The sequence below is a fragment of the Varroa destructor genome, unplaced genomic scaffold, assembly GCF_002443255.2.
Source record: "Varroa destructor unplaced genomic scaffold, Vdes_3.0 BEIS01000001.1, whole genome shotgun sequence".
NCBI classification, from domain to species: Eukaryota; Metazoa; Arthropoda; class Arachnida; order Mesostigmata; family Varroidae; genus Varroa; species Varroa destructor.
In genome coordinates this window covers 70,416,277-70,435,818 of record NW_019211454.1, presented here as the reverse complement: position 1 = coordinate 70,435,818, position 19,542 = coordinate 70,416,277, and the positions used below count along the sequence as shown (strand labels likewise).

Here is a 19,542-nt window from a genome sequence, read left to right as displayed (position 1 = left end):
ATAAACATGTATTAGCAGCTATATAAATTCAAATTGCTCGGTTCATCGATTAGTGTACAATACGTAGCCATATATTCTGGTTGGTCACCCATGAAGTTCGGCTAGTAAGATTATAAGGGTAGCTAATACTTTTAACAGACTTTAATTTACGCACGATTGTGTCTGTCCTTGAGTGGGCTCTGTATATCAAAACGAACGTATTCTTTGACCGAGGCATTGAGAAGGAAGGTCGCATCGTGAGTCTTTGTTATATCGAAGCCCTCTCTTGCTAGCTTCATCCTCGGTAGCTGAAATGTGCCCGTTACTTCCAGTTCTCCTGTGAGTCGAACTAGTCGAGGCGCCGCAGCGTATGCCGGCAGTTTGGATCTAATTTGACTTAAGGGCTCGCTAACTGTTTTCATTGATGAACTCTGTAGGTTACGAGTCGGGTACAGCTTATTAATAGCGCACTTCGTTCTAACATTTTCAACCTCGGACCTTCCACCCTTCCACCGGAACGTGTCCCTTACTTGATCTTTGAAGTAAAAGTACGAAAATATCTCCAGTGGCAAACCAACGGTCGCCCCGCCTTGTTACACTAGTGTACGTTTTTTTCATGCTTGCGATAAACTTGCCCGTATAGTCTTCAAAAGCACTTTCGGGAGTTCCACTATTGGTGATAGCAACAGATCTGTCCAGCTCGTCGGGTCCGCGTTGAATATAGAGGCCATCTGGTCTCCAAAGGGGCTCCCCAGTTTCTTGAACTTTGATCACGTAGCGAACTCGTACTGCTGACGAAACGAACGGAGAGATACGACATATGGCTGTCAGAAGGAAGTGAGAATGTCTGATGATTGTAGCCTGCGACGAGCCGGTTGTGCCTAAAACAAATCAGAAAGGAATAAGATTAAAAAAGAACATTATTCATATTCCTTATTTTGCCTTTTCAAAAAGGGCACAGTACCTATTTCAGCAGTCTCCGGATGCTTAGCAAAAATAAAATACCCTACGCTACGGATGTTCGAAGCGATTAGGCCATGATGAAAATAAATTTCAATTCATACTTTGGTCGACTACAATGACCCCGGTCAGATGTCGAAATTATTTGATCGGTAATAATAATATGTTATAGGAAGGGATCAATCAACGAATTCCTGTACCTGAAGTGAACACGTAGAGATATCTGTCGTTAATTTTTCCGTTGTACGTTGGCTTAGGATCATCCGCAGCAACAATCAGCCGCCGTAGACGTCCCGCTGGAAGCACGTCCAGTTGACTCTGTTCATCGTAGCAAAAAAGTGACCTGGCATCTTCTTCTAATTCGACAACAAGATCGAGTAAGGCAAAAACTGTTTTTGGATTGAAGACTACGCTTTTACGACTGATATCGACTGTATTAACGAGTTTCTGCAAAGACTGCAGATGCAATGCTGATTTTCGCAAGCCCCCGCCACAAAAAAAAAATCTTCGGGAAATTACGCGTCACAGTTACGACGTCACCTCCAGCGGTAAGAAGCAACTTTATTGGTAGAGCAATTAGATTCGGCACACGATCAAAATGAACATTGTCCTATCGGGATGTTTGTTGACGACATTGGCAAATAGGGTAACAACAGCTTAGTTCACAGCATTGACAAGAACGTAAAAAATAAAGAGTTTCTACGACTCCTTTTAGACCATCAAAGTCTTTCGGAAATATTTTAATGAAAAGCCAAAATCGTTTTACAATGGACGTGAAAAAAGGCCTGCCATAACGGTAAAGAAAGATGTTACCCACCCGAGGGCAAAGAAGCCACAAGCCATAAATATCCGGTCATTTTTCACCAGTAATTGACTGAGCTCAAATGAATTAGACGGCAGTAACGACCCCGTATAGCACGGCATATCAACTGTAGCTTGACTAGCAGCTTACGAAATCTTTTATTTTTTAGACGAAGGATAGCGTTAGTTTAGGGTACTCAATAAAGGGATTTGCAGCAACTTGCCAGGAATAACATATTTCAAAGGCCCCTGATATCACCGAGCATATTATATTAAAACAGAGGGAACTGGAAGAGCACCTTAAGTTCGGCTTGATAATTGATTTTTGACAAATCTGTGAATCTTGCCCGTTATTCAACGACGAATTGACGAAGGTGCACTTCGTATGTGCACCTTCGTCAATTCGTCATGCTTTCGTCAAACATGCTTAGTTCAATGACGTGTTAGCTCTAGTAATGACGGTACGATCGAGCCGAATAGGAGGATACAGAGAATTTTGAGTACACCGTCCTATTTGAAGGCTATACCATTCATGCCGACATCCCAAGCGAAGCTTATGGTGCTAAAGATGATTTATTGTCAACTTACCCTGCCGATGTATAATAAACAGACAGATTGTGCATGTGGAATACATGCAAGCAATGCAGCATTAAGAATCCAGTCTATGAAATCGGCCTCGGTTAACGTTTGCTCTGAGCCACTAACGTTCGGTGTTCTACTCCAGTATTGACAGAATAAAACTTCAGTTCTATCAATATATTTCATGCAAATGCTCTCTAAACCATGTGCGATTGACTTTAATGAATAGCTATTTTACAAACGTTGTTAGGAGATAAACATTTGCCAATGCGAGTTTTACGCGTCACCGCTGTTACGCGATAGGATAGGAGAGAGATTTCAGTAATCAAAAAATTAACTTAAAACAGTTTTAGTTACCATAAATAAGCAAGTTAGATACAATTTAGGCACACTTAAAATACGTTTGTAGCGACTGCCGTGAATGCAGACGGTTTGTATCATTAATAAATGCAAAACATGGCAAATAGACTGGTCCCTGATTACTTAGTTTGATATATTAGTCGGTGCGTAATTTCTTGTTCTAAAAGCTTTTGCAATTAGGTTTACAGCGGTGTGGATACAGTATCTACGTAGAGACATACCCAGTACACTTTAGTAAAAGAGAATCTGTAAAATACTGTTAGTTCCCTCTGCAGTAGGTAGAGAGAGGGCAGTAACTTGATTTTATATGAAGTTCGACACCTAATCTCAGCATATTAGTTAACCTATCTATAATTAATCTACTAACCTATGTAGTCCACCAACTTTCCATAGTTCCAACGCGTTCCTTTATTCTCATTAACAACTAAAAGTTGTTTTTTTTTTTTTTTTTTAATTTATTCTACGAGTACTTGGAGCCTATTTTGTCTATTTGTTTCAATAAAACTGTTATCCAATAATCCAATCAAATACAAATTAGAGTCAATTTGCTACCGTTGTTTGCCTTGACTAAGCTGCCCGCTAAATAATTGTCTAGTTTATACTGAAAATGCACTAATATTCGGGCTAGAATTCTATGGTATAATTAGGAAGATAATAGCGGAAATAAAAAGAGTCGACATTTGCTACTAAGTATTTATCGTAACTTCGGCTTGTCGTATAATTTTTCCTATGTCAATTTTTTTTTTGGTGAAATACAGTAGGTAATCTATCAAGAGCCATTTGATTTCATAGGAACCACGCCGGTCATGGTTAAACTTTCTCATTAACAACACACACTTTTTCTCAATGTCAAGTTTTTCTCGCAGAAGGGATGTTTAACATTTGAGTGCGCATGCTGAGGAGTCGATCTTGTGCTTCAAAGTCAAACTGTCCGGACAACTTTTTGTGTAGAAGTTCATTTTCAAGCAACGACATTGCGTTCTAATGTAGGAAGTGCTTTCCGACAGGGTAGGCTGTAAAAGATCCTTTCATTAGTAGGACTTGTGTGTCCTGAAAAATGAACAAAATAAGCACCATGGCAATAGCCATGAAACCTATGATTTATGGTTTTGGAGCCCATAATTTAATGCTAACTAATGTAAACATTAAGTCTTTTATGTACGCCTATATAACGAATGAACTGAGTGCCAAATGGGCTTGTTTAATCAGGCCCTTTTCAGGCCATAGATTTGAACAGATAAGCTAAAAAACGATTATATGATCGATTTTCGATTCGGAATGGATCTACGAATTACTCTTCATGCATTTTATAAGCGTCCTCGTCTGATTAATCTTTGACGATACGATAACTGACTTAGATCTTTTACCAAAGAAAACTGGTTAAAATTGATCAGTATCAGTAGTTCTTATCAGCTGATAATTTCGCTATAGTAGGCAGCATGGTATTGCTCTTACATTGGTTAAGTGTGGTCACCGCCGTTTATCATTGATGAGTGGTTGGAAAATTATCAGTTTACGAATCATTGTAATAATGATTTTCTTAATTCTTTCCGATATCATTATTCGTATAAAATTGTAATTAATTAATTAAAATAAAATATAATTAAATAAAATTCAAATGAAATAATACTTTGCCCACGAACATTGCCACTTGAGAAAACAACAAGAGGACTAAGGATCGTGCTTTAATAAACTTATACAAGCTGGCTACCAACTGTTCTAAATTAAGCTAGCCAAGCTTCAACCATCATCTTTTTCAACATTTTTAATATTTTTTCAAAGACACCGTGCGGCGGGTTTAATTTTGTGCTTGTATGGGCACAAAGTTTCAGAGAAGTAGGTCGCGTACGCCCTTGAACTGACCGAACACCCATCCGTCTTGGAGCTCAGAAAGCCTTGACCCGTGTCTTATAGGAAATTAGATGACATCGCCATATGGAAGGCAAGTTTCTCTCTAATAGCTGTTATTATTATTATGAATGCCTTATAGCTGATACGACGAAGTAGCTGGTAAAATAGGTCTTGGCATGCACATTTATTCCTGTAGATGCCATCGTATAAAATGACTGATATTTTAAGATTAAAAAAAATAAGCTGTATTTGTGTATCGAATTATTTTGTCTATATAATGGGCTTAGCTTTGGGCTAGTTACATTTGAAATGGAACTCTGTATAAGAATGGGGTTTTCTTATACAAGATACCCTGTTGTTTTCAGTTTATATCGTTGCAATGTTTCATTCGACTAAGCGGTCTATGCGATCTGCCAGGTTGGGTATCAGCCAAATAAGTGTTACTTGTATTCCAAATAAGTTGTTCTACTAAACGCGATTTGTAACTTACGATGCCTTCCCTGTGTCCATATTTTCCAGTCCAGGCCATATTTTGCCTGTACCAGACACATGCTCAAAAACTCACTCCATTTTAGAGTAGAGCGTTTCTTCTTTTCTACGCGCTAATATTTACAATGCTAATACGACATATCTATTTTCTTACTGAAAAAATCTGAAAATACTTTCCTAAAACTATTGTCCTGCTGTTCAATTTAGCGGTCAATCCAAACATGAAAAAATATAGCTAAGGTCAGTTTCGAGACACGAGACATAATAACTCGGCCGGCGCCTGGATAATCTGCGAACATTTTCTGTGGTATTTAGCTACTATATTTATTGGCCTAGCGCGCGTGTAGGTAGAGCTCTGTTAATTCCCTTATAACCCTAATCCTAATCACAGTAGTTGTAAGTAATCTTAATAGCATTAACTCTTCACGGCGCATGTTCGTTGTATTGTTTATAATCAGTACTATATAGGCCTGCTAATCTTGAAATCTGTAAATTACTAAGAAATTACTCATAAACTCGTACGAAACTCGTACTCGTTTGAAACTCAAAACAGAATAAACGGTATGCTACTAATCGTTGAGTTAGCAGAAAGGCGACTGTACATAAAATCTCATAGCTAAACCTGAATTGTATCGTTCTGTAGAATACTAATGATACTTAAAACCAATTATTGGCTGTCTAACATTCCATGTTCCGTAAGCAAAGCCTAAACTAGAGGATTAGTATGCATTCTATTTAGGTTGCATTGCATGTTTGTGAGGATCACCGTTGCCCGTGTGTCAGCCTGTGTACGTAAACGTACATGCCGTAATCAGATGTACTGCAGTAATCAACATACATGGATGTTAACTTTGAATTCCAAATGATCTCCGGATACTGCTCGAGCTACATAAAACAAACTTGTATGAAAACAAAGCGTTAATAGCCTAATTGATATATGCAATGCATACTTGAAGAATGATATGTCTCGCTGATCTTTCAAAAGAAAATAATGCTAAATTATTGTCTTTCTGCTTTAGATATGAACTCAATTCAATTATATTCTAGCTACAAATACGGTGTCTAAGTAGTTATAGTTAAATCTTGATAAGTTTTGGCGCAATTGCTGGAACAAGAAAATAACTAATGAAGTTATTGTTGCTATATTTGGAGTTTAAAAGTTCTCGATGCTAGCCTTTCTTCTGCGATGTATCCGCTTCCAGTCTAGTAAGTAGCAAACCAGTTCTGTTAATCTTCTTCTTTTTTCTGCGGAACGTTTTTAATTATTTACACCACTGCGTGAAGCGCACTTCGGACTTTTCCATAGATCTTCCATAACTCGGCATCTACGGAGAAGCCCCACGTAATCTTGTAGCTTTACGTTTTGATGCACGTGTACAATGTATCCAAATAATCTGACAACGACATGAAATAATACAGTTGGGAAGATAAGCTTTTGGGTAGGAGAAGGTGGGTTTAAAGTTGAAGGAGCAGGTGTTTAAGTACTGAACCTACTTTCAGTCAATTCGAGACCTATTTCTGCCTAATTTTTGTGTATTTACGTCTTGCTTATCTTTTTTCAAATCTTTTAAATTAGTTAGGAAATTTAGCGCGCACGTAGATTCCAATTAGATATGTTTAGTCTGACGTATGACATAAACTTGATTTTTTCGCACAGAAAGATTGCATTTAGGTTTTCTTGATACGGAGGCCAAATCGTGTTGCTAACTTTATCGATGTCGTTTGCGAAGTTGTGAGGGACTCTAAGAGATGAGAAAAGGCCATTTTTTTATTTCACATACGAGATGATCACGAAGCTGCTAGGCGATGAACATTCTCCAAGAAATGTCCGAAGGCGTTAATGACAGATGATTGTTTTTGTTTGTCGATTTGAAAAGTTTCATTTGATTCAAACATTTCATGACAGTGAAACACAGCTGCACTTGTTAAGTGTTAAAAGCTAATATCACAACATATATTCACTGAACGTTCGCCTTCTTTCTCTTCAAAGCCACAGATTTTGTATTCAATAATTAGATACCGATATTATTACTATTATTTGATATTTAAGTACAATAGATAGACTTAGTAATGCAATCTTTAGTATTTACAATGTTTGTTAATTCTACTTTATAGAAGGTACATAATGTGATTGCATTTGAAGTTTTCTTCATTCGTACAATTTAATACGTTGATTTGACTCGTTACGTTGGATCCCATGCAGAGAAATCTTTTTTTTTTTTTTTTTTAAAAAATATTTTCAAATTGGGCTGAAACGACAACAATAATTTTGTGGTGAAACCAGGCAAACGCTATGGGTACAAGACGTCATAAAATATTACATATAAATATAATTATCTGAATAAACGTTAGTTCAGTTAGGCCAGTTAATTCAAGCAGAAGTGTATGATGTAATTTGAAATGCAATCATAAGATCAATTCAGAATAAGTTTTACTTATTCTTAGTATTCTTTACGTACCATTAGTATCCGTCGAACCGAATAAATGTCTCCCACTTCAGACGCTTCGTGGATCATCGTTGCTACTGCTGAAATTGACTCTCATTGTTTTTTAAGTGATACCAGCCATTTTCAATCACACATAACATACCTTGTTGCCGGAGTCAGAATTTTACATAAAAAACAGAATGCTTAATATATCACAAAAGGTATGGATTGAAGGTGAATTTGATTCAAATTAATTACCGAAACGTTTCCTATGGCAATGTATTATTGTACACACCTATATATACTACTGTATACATCTCCTTCCCTTTGAAATGAATGATTTTTATTGCGGGAAGCTGTGCCGATTGCCGATCATTATTAAAAGCTTTCTATAGGTCGAATATAATTAAATACAGGCGTCTTGGGAGGACTGTCTTGAGATGTTGTTCTCTTACACTGGACCATCCTTGAGCATTTACCGGATTTCGTGATTGCTCGTCGTTTATGACAAATAAGTTGAGCGCTTTTTCTTATATATTAGATGATAATGATGCTACTTAGGATGCTTCTTAAGTTGTTGAAATGTATTAACGTGACAATTTTCCATTGAGACAGAAAATTCAGACGTTGTAACATACAACCTAAAAGCTCTACCTAATTATCACGTAATATCTATTCAAGGGTATCGCTATAAGTCCGACGTGTGAATCGGAGTTACTTCTCTATTAAAAGAAGCTCTTACTCCTATAGTCATCGTAAACAATGATAATATTTTTGGTTTGGCCTGAATAGTTGCTCCAAATCATCCTTTGAGGTGGGTTTATTTCGGATACCACGAGATTTTATTCAGGGAACGCCTATTACGATTTAATATGCAGCGAGCTGATAATATAAAGGTTAGTCAAAGCATACATACTTCAGGTATAAATGAATATAAATTCATATTTTCTATAAAATACACATTTTAACTGTAAATGTTTTCCGTATTGTAAGAGAAGTATCTACATAAAATAGTATGAAAGATCAACTAGTTCACGCTGGATGTACTGCCGGTTAAGCTTCTGGGTCGGATAGCCACTTTGTATACGCCTGCAAAGGTTATCACCAGGGTTGATCCCGATGCTCGTCATGAATATTTTCTGACACGTCTAATTATAGTCCAAGGGCGCAGACGAGCTTCACCTGACCAATACGACAACCCACCTTCATTTTGATGGCTCGTATTCATCCATGACCTAAATACATCCAGTCTATTTTAGTTGAAGCTTTTAAACCAACCAAAATAGATGCTAAAGTAATAATGGCGCGGAGAGTTTAAGTTTTCAACTGGATGTTAAATTATGTGGCAAACATTTAAGTAGATAAAAGCAATCTATATTGATCATTAGGCCATCGTGGCCAGCAAATAGCACAGAGTAGTTAATCAATACATTTTAGGTTATTCGGTTATCAACGAATATTGATAAGCCTTTACAACAGTAACAATTTTCGTCACAATATAATTTTAATAAAACGTTTAAAAAAATGTTTTAAATCTTTATTAAACTGTGTTTAAAGCTATAGTGTAAAAGGTTTTACTAGGGTTTATATATATATATATATATATTAGTCTATGGACATAATATATGTTGTAAACAAATTCACGGTCGAAGTTCCATACCAGAATCAGTGTTACCGTAGGTAGAGGATCACACCTTTTATAAATGTATAATATTTTTTTTTTTTTTGAATAAATTGGCCATAACACTAGCAAGAATGTTTATTAAACTGCAAAATAAAAAAGCATTTATTTTACCCAAAATAGATGGTGTCATAGAGATTATAGAGTATTTAGTAGGAAATCGCTCATTTGAAAAAAGCATTCAATTGCCGTTGAAAATTAGTCCGTCGTATAACAACGATAGATGTGTGATATTGCAAATTTAGAGCGCGCAGCTTACATGCGCTTATAACAATACTATAAATTATAAGTTAATACGTTTAATCGATTAACTGTACTGTAATAACAAATCATTCTGTATCACATATAGCGTTCCACTGGATAAATTATTGAGACTTCATAGAAATACGGTAGTAACAAAATATTCTGTAGTTAGTAGTTATAAATAACGAGTATATCTATTCCTTATTATTTCTATATGCATGTGTACGTTTTTAACAATCTGTTTTCGTGGTACCTTATTGCTCATTATACCGAAAGCCACTGCATTTTTTTCCAATCTTCTATGCATAATATACATATAGTTTTTAATTGTTATTATATTAATAGTTACTAATACCATAACTTCATGTTGTCATTGAGTTAATAACCCGACTGTTTTATATTCGTTGTTTTTAGATAGTCTCAATATAATAATCGTACGTTTACCGAAACGCTGGACAGGCTGTATAAATGAGCATTCACACATTTCCAGCGGTTCCACCATTGTCTCTAAGTCGACTCGTTTTGTTGCTCGCACCCTCCCTATTCGGCTTTCAGGTACGACGTGGCCATACCAAAAAGGAGTCGTTCCAACAAACAAAGTTCTCCATCTTGACCATCACTTCACTCCTGTCTGTCGTTCTCCTCAATGGCGTGTACTTGAAATGCCCGTTGCTATGAAGGACGCGGTCACAGTTTCAGTGGAGTGTCCGCATGTTGTATGTGTATATTCCATATGTCCAGCGAGCGTTGTTACTGTTTGAAACTTAAGGGCACAACATACTTCGATTTTTCACGGCAACGGTGTCACACTATAGTTTTAAGTAGTAACCGTTGCACATTGTGCAACTCTCCGTTAAAGGAAGAAATCGTTTATCTAATGTTTCGATTTCTGTACATTTCAATGTCGTACAACTCATGTTCCAAGAGGGTTTCTTCACATAAATTTTGGGACGACTGAGCTTATAGCTTTATGCTAATGTTTTACATTTTGTTTGGGACTTCTTTTGGAAAATGTTTACCATCGTGATGAAATCATTTTCATTCGAGGTGAAGAAGAGCTACTGAACAAATGTAATTCACAGTGACTTGTTTTCAACCAGTAGTTTACAACCAAATGAAACGGGTATTTTGGACAACTCTTGCTTAACGCCGCCATAAGTTTGTACATAGAAGCGCGCAAACATGATGAAGAAAAAGGTCATCGACGAGATGGCCACAATCGAATGCATTGCAGGAAGTCCAGGACAGGGAAACACTAACGGTAGAACAGAGTGGACCCCGAGCACAAAAAACTGTGCTAACTGGATGCCCGTCAGGTAACTGTAAGTGCAATAAAGCCAGTAAAAAACTAGGATGAAAATCAAACATGAAAAACTAAGAAAACACGTTTGTACCATTTTCTAACTTACTAAATCGTGCAGTGTAACTATGACTAAGCAGAATAGTTAGTTAAATACTTGCTGCATACTGTAATAAGGCGCACGCCAACATCTCTGGATTAACCCGCTGGTACTAAAAATAAAGTACAAATTCATATGATAGTCTTTTTTTTTTGTGGATCCACTGCAACTTCTATGCGTGTTGAAATAAAATAGTGCATTTATTTATCTATTGATGATACATCTGTTTGCTGGCTGTAATGCTGAACTAACCGTTTCCAAGTGAGGTACTTTCGGAAGCGATCACCGAAGGATGCAAAGAAATAATACGTAAACATGATCACATGCACGCACTGATTGACAAGAACGACGAGTGTCATATGGGAGTCCGCTCCGTGCCGAACGCCATAGACTCCGAACAATAGTACAATGCAATGATGTGACACGTTTAACGTCGATACATGCGTCCATTTGTGCCGTAAGCCGAAAAAGACAGTATCCAGCAAATCGACCACCCGGACCCAGATATATACATAGAGAAGTCTCAAAAGATCCAACGTAACGGGATCATCTCGACCCATAACGCCCTGGCACAACCAACTGAAACTGCCTCCGAAGTATGTTCTATAGGCAAACAAAGAGAAATATTATTTAGTCAATACATATATACCATCAGCAGACTGGATGACTTCCTATCCAATAAAACAGCCTACCCCGAAGGCAATTTCACCGTTAAAGCATACAAATGTTTATCGTTTCTTCCAGTTATTCCACAACGTCGAATACTCAGCATAGAAGGTCATTTTTATGGTAATTTGGGATCTTAGAGTTATACGGTGAAGTATATAAGATAATAACTAATATCTGACGTCCTTTCATTTTGATCACCTGGACACTCTACAGTAAAAAAATTGAACAATTATACGTTATTAGAATAATGAGTTGTAAGGTACAAAGTCACCCTTTAGGTGTCTATTTATGTGTGCTATTCATGTCTGCAGTACTATATATATATTTTAGGGGCATATTACTCGAATCAGCAACGCAGAATGAAGCGTTAGTTACTTGCCTCCTTCCTACTTGAATTGCAAACCAGAAGTTGGCGAGCACTTGAAATAAATTGAAGGCCCGAATGAACGACATGATATCTAATGGTGGTCTGTCTTTCATGTAACGTGGTAAAAAGACCTTCACGGTAGACACGTAAGCCGAGCACAATATTAAGGCAGGAACCCAGGTATCCACCAACAGCCAACCCTTCGAAAGAAATAGACCTTTTTTTTAATACACATCCGTCCTATTCTTTGTTGACGTCAATAGTCATTCGAAGAAGATCAAGCACTTTACACAACTTATAAAAAAAAAAAGCCCCATTTTCCATTAAAAAAAGTCCCATTTTCCAATGCATTTTTTTCATTGTTGAGACTGAGTGTAACATTGTTTATGTATATTTATCATGACCACTTATAATTTAATAGCGACATTTCAACCGCTGGTCACGTATCAGCGAAATAATAAAAGCTCATTTGAATCTAAACGGGAATGACTGCGCTATTCTAATAACTTCATTAATTTACATTTCTGAGGATTTCTTTATCATATGCTATTCGCACACCTTGGTCCGGGGATCTTGAGGTGGCGTAAGTTCCCATAACCACATTAGCGGGTGCATCTGTAAAAACAGTTATAATAAGGAGAGTTGCACAGTGATATTAATTACAACGAAATTGGTTATATGTAAAATTATGAAGAACTTCGAGGCTTCAATGCATTGATTCGCCAGTAGTGAGCGGGGAACGGTGCGTGACAAAGCTACCATGCTTTATTCCCTTTTGAACGACAACGAATTGGCCCACAGAGACAACCTATACGAGGAAATTTTATCTCTTAGAAAAGTTCTAACGCGGTTTACTTTTCTTGACACATATTTTGATAGTGTTGTAAGAGGCTGCTCTGGACGAGGTTTGCGATGATAGATTGGAGCAAAACTTCACTTGTCGAAAAAATTATTGCTAGATACCGTTTCTGACTTGACTGTAGTCATGTAACTAGTTCGTACCTCGCAGGTTCTTAAACCCCGTTTCTCACATGCAAGAAGTATACATGAATGCATTGTGAAGTTGTCCTTTTACTTAGCTGATGCACACAAATTTTCTCCTTAAGTGTTCTTAAGAAGAACTAAGAATTTTTCGTTAGCATGACGAACAGACCATTGGCCTGCAAATGTAAGTTGGTGCGCTTTTCGATTTTGTATGAATATATTACATACGTACAATACATAAGATACCTTATTTTTTAAAACGTCGTCATTACTAACCAGCATGATAACTCAGCGTTGGAAATGAATTTCACGACGACAGTTGCTTTTGCAAGGGTAGAATTTTATAAATTTGCACGTAACAAAGGTAATTACTAGAACAGGGCAACTCCAATTTAGCATCTTTGTTAGGCACTTACGTGTTGTTCTTTTCTCGGGAGAGGACATTCTGCTTCGATTGTATATAACCCTTCGAGGACCAAAGTTCGTATTTGCGTGGGCGTGTGTCTGGGTGTGCGTGTATTCAACTTAGTGGTCGAGGGCCATCTTCGAGTTCAGTGGGGTTTGACGCTCTCCCAACTACTTCTGCCACAGAACTGCTGCGACCACGGGTCAATAATGTTTAATCAAGGCCTAGATCACGTACCTGGCACGATCATCGTACTGGAACAATGTCGTCATGATGGCTTAGTGGGCAGCATATTTGCCTGCTAATCTTAAATACACGTTATGACATGGGTTCAAATCTGTGCATAGACACATTTCGTTTCGGAGCCAGTCGTCTCATGGAACGCCGAACGATAATGTCGAATGAGATAGAAATTATTGGCATTTGTCTCCGTGATAACATGGTGGGTAGCATGTTTAAGGTTCACGTTTAAAATTCACGTTTAAAGTGAATAACACATGGTGGTATACGTTCGACTTCAAATGATTTAAATAATGAACGTAAAACGCAAAAGAAAGGTTACGGGCATGTTTTGTAGCTGGCAGATGGCAAATATTTTTAGTTATTGGATTTCTCAAAGTCGTAGACTTTGGGGAACCATACGAGGACACAAAGACAGAGAATCAACCACTAAAATGAGGAAAGAGGAACGACCTAAATAAAAATAGTAGCGGTTAGATTAAATACATAGGAAATTATTCCAACATAAATTTAACTGAGAACCTCTGCATTCTTAATTACAGCAGCGTCTACTGCTATTGTCATGATCCAAGTTGCGATAAATCTGCCAACTAATGCATAACGATTTACCTAGCAAACAAGAGGCGGTCACAGTTGGTAGAACGAATCCGCAAACGCATGCATTGAGTGAATCGGGCCCAGAAAGTATTGTAATTCACAAGGACACCATTTGCAAGGAAAGAACATATCTGCACTTGTAAGCACATGAGGCTCTCAAGTCAATAGATGCCAAAATGTTTTCGATTTTTTGTTAAAATCGAGTCGCTAAATGAATGTCTGCGTCAACCAGATCCAGATTTTCATTATATAAAACATTAACTCTTGGCTTTTCCGGGGGCAGGTACATCATGAAAATAATTATTACGGAGAAATAATCTGGTTTTTAAATAAATAATAATAAATAAATAAATAATAAAATAAGATTACAGACTGATTTTTTTAATGTAACAACAGATTGGCCAGTTTTAGAAGATACTTTTAATAGTTAAGTTGACGCTAGCTATATTTCAACGACATGTGACAAGTGAATATAACGTAACACGATGAGGTACGACGAATGGGGGCTTTGTTGGCTGTCTAATTGTCAATTAATACAAAGAAAAATTATTAAATTTAGATAATACAAAGCGACTATCGCTTGATTTTGTGGGTCAGAGGAGGCGTGCTCCATTTATTTCAGAATGCTGATGAGCAATTTTTCGAATTTCGTAATTGAACAGTATTGCAATCAAATCCATCTTAGCAAAGCTACATACATGTACAGAGTGGTTTGTTGGAATTCCCAACGTGCGTCCCAACGGGCGTGCGTCCATACTTTACTCCCGGTATTGGACGAAAACCAATTCCTTCTAAAACACAAAGCTTGTCATGGTAAACAACACCTTGTCTTTGAGCAAAAGTGGTTCGAAAAGCCATTTTTAGCATGATACACGAGTTTTTAACTGCCCCTTTAGAAAGAAGAATATTATTTGACAATTGTGCTTTAATGGCTAATCTTGTTAAGACTTTTACGACTTTTGAACCTTTCGACCGCCTCGAGCCCTTACATTTTTAGGGCTTTTGGCTTGTATATAAAATCTTGCTTGAATACAGACTTGAAAACACGCAAATCACGTGTAGCTGACCCAGTTTGCCAAAGTTCTAAGTACGAAAACTACGTTTCCCCTCTGTGTAGCCCATGAGAAGGGTCGTCGCAACGGTTGAGCCGTACGTTTGTTTCCTGCAGAGGACTGAAGTCTTCATCACCGTAAGTAGCTCGATGCGAGACATTCTCCCCGGCGGACTGCTATTAAAGTCAGCTTACCCGGGCGCTGATTGCACTTTTCCCCCGAGCACAATGGAATCGCTTATTCAAAAAGGAGAACCAAATACAAAAATTGCAAAATAAAATGACCACAACGCCTCGCTACTATATTCATCGTGTGTTGTTTCCTTTCGAATATCGTGGTTCATTAATTTAATTATTTAGTGATGTCCCGCTGGCTCTGAAAAGCGTTTAGTTAAGGATTTTGAAAGCAATGAAATAAAATTATGCACCTCGTCTGAAAAATTATACTTTTTTACTTCAACATATTTTTAGGTTTTTTAGACAATTCGAACGAGTCAGACTAATGACATTAACGTAAAACTGTTTTGACATAGGCGTTATACTATAACTCGTCTATTTACTACATTAGCTCTTCACTCGTATTACAGACAAAATTCGCAATAACAAAAAAAAAACTACGTTTTATGATATTTCCTTTTCTATTAGCGTTGGAGCTATACACACGTGTCACAGAAAACTTGCTCTTATTTTTGCTTACTTTTAGGGAATTTCGTTCTCGTGTTAACACAGCAGTCGTAGCACTATTACAACACAGAAATCGTTACAAAAATACGTAACCAATAGATCACAATGACGAAAATGGTGTGAATTTCTTGCTGAAGTGCATAGGCATAGACGAACAACCTACATTGAAACAGTCGGGGCTATCTTCACTGCACCAACATATATTTCGTGTAGCCTCCAGGGGCTACCAGGCAGCGGGAGTAGTTGACCCCAGGTTTACCCGAATAAAGACCTGCTCACGTTATTATGCGCTAGTTGGACGCTGGTGGCCATTTAACAGTGCAGTTGGTAGGTATGTAGAGTACATTTGGGCAGCGACACTCTCGTCTCGTAGCTTCGCGGTCCGTTGCACTCCGCTGACCTAACGCTGTCTTTGTAGGCCCTTCCTGGATGAGGTAACGGTTGCTTATGTTGGGCAGGAGGGTAAACTGTATATAAGCTTGCGAAAGCCTGGCTGTATATGGAGTGCGGTTATCGTGGCGCACAGTGCCTGAATTGGCTTCCTAAAAGAAGCTCGTCCAAGAAAAGCGAAAGACGGCCCGCAAGCCCAATAATCGTCTACCTTTTAGTAGAAACACTTATGCGCTGATTAGCGGTGTGAGGGATAATAGCAGGATAGAAAAGGTCTGAGCAGTATGAAATTTGCCTAGAATGAAAAGATATGTTACAGAGGAATATTAAAAATATGGTATCTGTGACCAATGTTATAGTCACGTTGCAACTCTGCTTCTCTGTTCGTACACTAAGTACGCATAAAAAAAACCGCGTTACGCGTTTGAGGTAAAAGGCTTGTAGTGGGGCTTAATTGAAGGTGGATGTACACAAAGGGCAATTGAAGGCGGGTGTAGATCTAGGGGGTTGGTCTGGAGCAGACGACGTTGCAACAAATGTCAACACTGATTAAGTCAAGCCATGGCGATCATAATTGTCCCGTCAAATGAAAATAGGAAAATGAAATATTAAGGGGGTCTATGAAAGCATAGTAACGCCGAAAGCTCTGCCTTTTTAGAGGTTAAGGATCTGGGATGTAGGAATTACTGTGAAATCATTTTCGGATTTTGAGCTTCCTTAAAGGAGAGTTGTAAACGGTACTATTAGTCACAGCAAAGCAGTATTGCTTTGAGTTGGGATCTAGGGTTGGCTGTGGAAAGGGAACTAGCCGGCGAAGCGAAAGGCACCTAATTCGAGCTACCTCATGGCCTCGAGTACTCATAAAATACGGTTCGCCGAATGGCGTAATCTGCGCAAAGTATATGTTCCAGCTCTTTCATCCTGCAATTGCCATCAATGAAAATAACGCAATAATTAAGATATATGGTTGTATTATCACCCCGCGCTATGCATCATAACTATTTTACGAGGAGAAGAATGTTCAAAATAAACGAAGAAAAAGTTTTGACCACAAATTATGAAAAAATGTTAGGCTTAATGTTTATTCTATCATTTATATATATATATGTATATATATATATATGTATATATATATATATATATATGCAATCTGTGTGACAAAATAGTTTCATACACTGCTGATAAACGGCAACAAACACTTTCCCCAACTAAAAACATTTTTAAAAACAAATGAAATATTTCTCAAAAATCAAATAGAGGACTTCTTGAATCAAATCAAAGGGCAGATTCCAAGGTCATTCATTGTGTAGCCATAATCAAATCGAACGATATACGAAACGTATCATGGTATACAAAAGTTAATATGGCTCTATTTTTAAAAAAAAAACGAGTTGAGTTACTATATCTGGTACGAGAAACAACGTCACATAGAGGAGCTAATGTAGTAATTGTGTTTCATATTTTGGGGCAACGTCCGATCCGAACACGACAAATAGTTACTATTTTATATCTCTATCTACCGGCAAAGTTTTCTGCCATTCAAATACGCTTTAATATCGCTGCATCTTACTAAATCTATTGAATCACCAAATTACCCTGCTCACTGCTGTTCTTTTTTGCAAAAAAGGGGGGGAACATTGCGCCCGCTTCTACTAGAAACTCACAGAGAGTCCATAAAACTGCCCAAGATGTTGGTCATAACCATCGAAGTCATACTTCGTACGGATAGTGCATCAGGAATCCTTAAGCCTTAGGTTAGATAGAAGGCAAGCATATATCGGAGTACCCAGTTAGTAAACTTTACTTCCAACCATGCATATAAAAACAAATTACAAAGTAACCAAGAAGTATTACAGAGTGCATCGATTTTCTGAATTTAAAAGAGTTAAGATGTTGATTGAAAACTAATGCGACCTACACTATACCATAACATTACCTTACATATATTTGATTACATAATATTATAGCATGCACTATTCTCAAAGGCAAAGATTGCTTACTCGAGTTCCGCAATATAACATCATATTTCTTTGAAACAGAAAGTTTTCTTGTAATTAGCCATATGCTTATGAGTAGCGAAAAATTACTTTCGGCATGTTGACTTGTCATTTAGTATGCTTCAAGTTTTAGATGAGCTTTGAATGACATGTTAACTACAGTAAAGCTCACAACCACATATTAGTTATGCCGTTTAAGTATTATTATTGTTATTTCTCTAGATAGATACCTTTTAAGGCATACAATATATATTCCAGAAGAAATTTCATTATCTGAAAATTTCACTTAAAATAGGTGCGGAGTATTGTCTCCAAACGAATTGGTCTTTTTTATTTTCGGGCACCAATAACGACAAGGTAGAGGCAAGTTTACCGCTAGCTACGTTAAGTCGTATACTGAAATTATCACTGTAACTTGGAACCGTTTGCACCTGGTCGTTGAAGTCTATTGAGTGAGGGTGGTCGAAGTGTAATAATGCGCAAGAGCAGAAGACAGGGCTATGTGTGCCATGCCTTTCGAATCCACAGTAAACAATCTAGATTAACTCGACTGCACATCGATTGACCTGCCCCATTAACAATCTTCGACCCCAGTTTGTATGGCGGGCGCAATCCTAAGTATTCCTTCCTATAAGCGCTCAGGTGTTTAAAAATAAATAAAAGTCCAAAAAAATTAAAACTATCTCCCCAAAGGGTACCATTAGTAATTCAAATGAAAAAAAACTTTCATTGACACATTGTTAACACAACTATACGTAAACGAAAATTCAAAAAAAGGGAATACATGACAGTATAGTTGTATATGCGAGTGGCCAAAATCAGAACAGGAAGAAATTAAAGAAAATGAAACAAACATGAATTAATGATGAAACATAAATGAAACACCAAGAGCACAACAATTAGTATGTTTGTTTCTAAGTATAGTTAATTCTAATATATGTTATTTATAGCAAAACCATTCGTCTTCTCAGAAAAATATGATACAGCAAAGTGATACACTACAATGGACAGCGCGCTACATCGGCATAGTACAGAATAATCGTCATGCACGTACACATATAGCAAAGTCTATATTGCTCCGTATTTGTTAGTTCTGACACGGAACTTTGATAACCGAGAGCAATTATTCACATCTTTTGCATACACATTTTCCGGTTTGTCATCAAATTATGAACCAAAGCTTATGGTTAAATCTATGCACCGTAGTCTGAGTGCAATTTTCTCTGTTACTATCGTTCCGTTTGTATGTTTGCACCGTTTCACGCGCGAAAAGCTCTAGGCTCATGACGCAGATCTTTATGATTTTGTGGGATCCGCGCTGGACTTGAAAAGCGCACATGCATATTGGTTGCCAGCGGTAGATTTTCCAGCTTCCTAGTCAACTGTTC

General features: G+C 37.5%; 1 protein-coding gene across 12 annotated transcripts; it reads right to left on the bottom strand.

Moving 5' to 3' along the window:
• Positions 1-8,968: 8,968 nt before the first annotated feature.
• Positions 8,969-18,295, bottom strand: LOC111255492 (very long chain fatty acid elongase AAEL008004-like). 12 transcript variants are annotated; one of them, XM_022817510.2, is made up of 6 exons: positions 14,731-14,823; positions 13,206-13,449; positions 12,326-12,420; positions 11,818-12,005; positions 11,022-11,372; positions 8,969-10,689 (listed from the first exon to the last, which is right to left on the bottom strand). In XM_022817510.2, the coding sequence occupies exons 2-6, from the start codon at positions 13,231-13,233 to the stop codon at positions 10,446-10,448; spliced, it is 906 nt and encodes a 301-aa protein (XP_022673245.1). In that variant the 5' UTR covers positions 13,234-13,449; positions 14,731-14,823; the 3' UTR covers positions 8,969-10,445. The 12 variants fall into 12 exon arrangements, with proteins under 12 accessions (XP_022673245.1, XP_086836083.1, XP_022673254.1 ...); XM_086979957.1 differs by having other exon boundaries at positions 12,364-12,420; positions 13,066-18,295; XM_022817519.2 differs by having other exon boundaries at positions 12,364-12,420; positions 13,206-18,295.
• Positions 18,296-19,542: the final 1,247 nt, after the last annotated feature.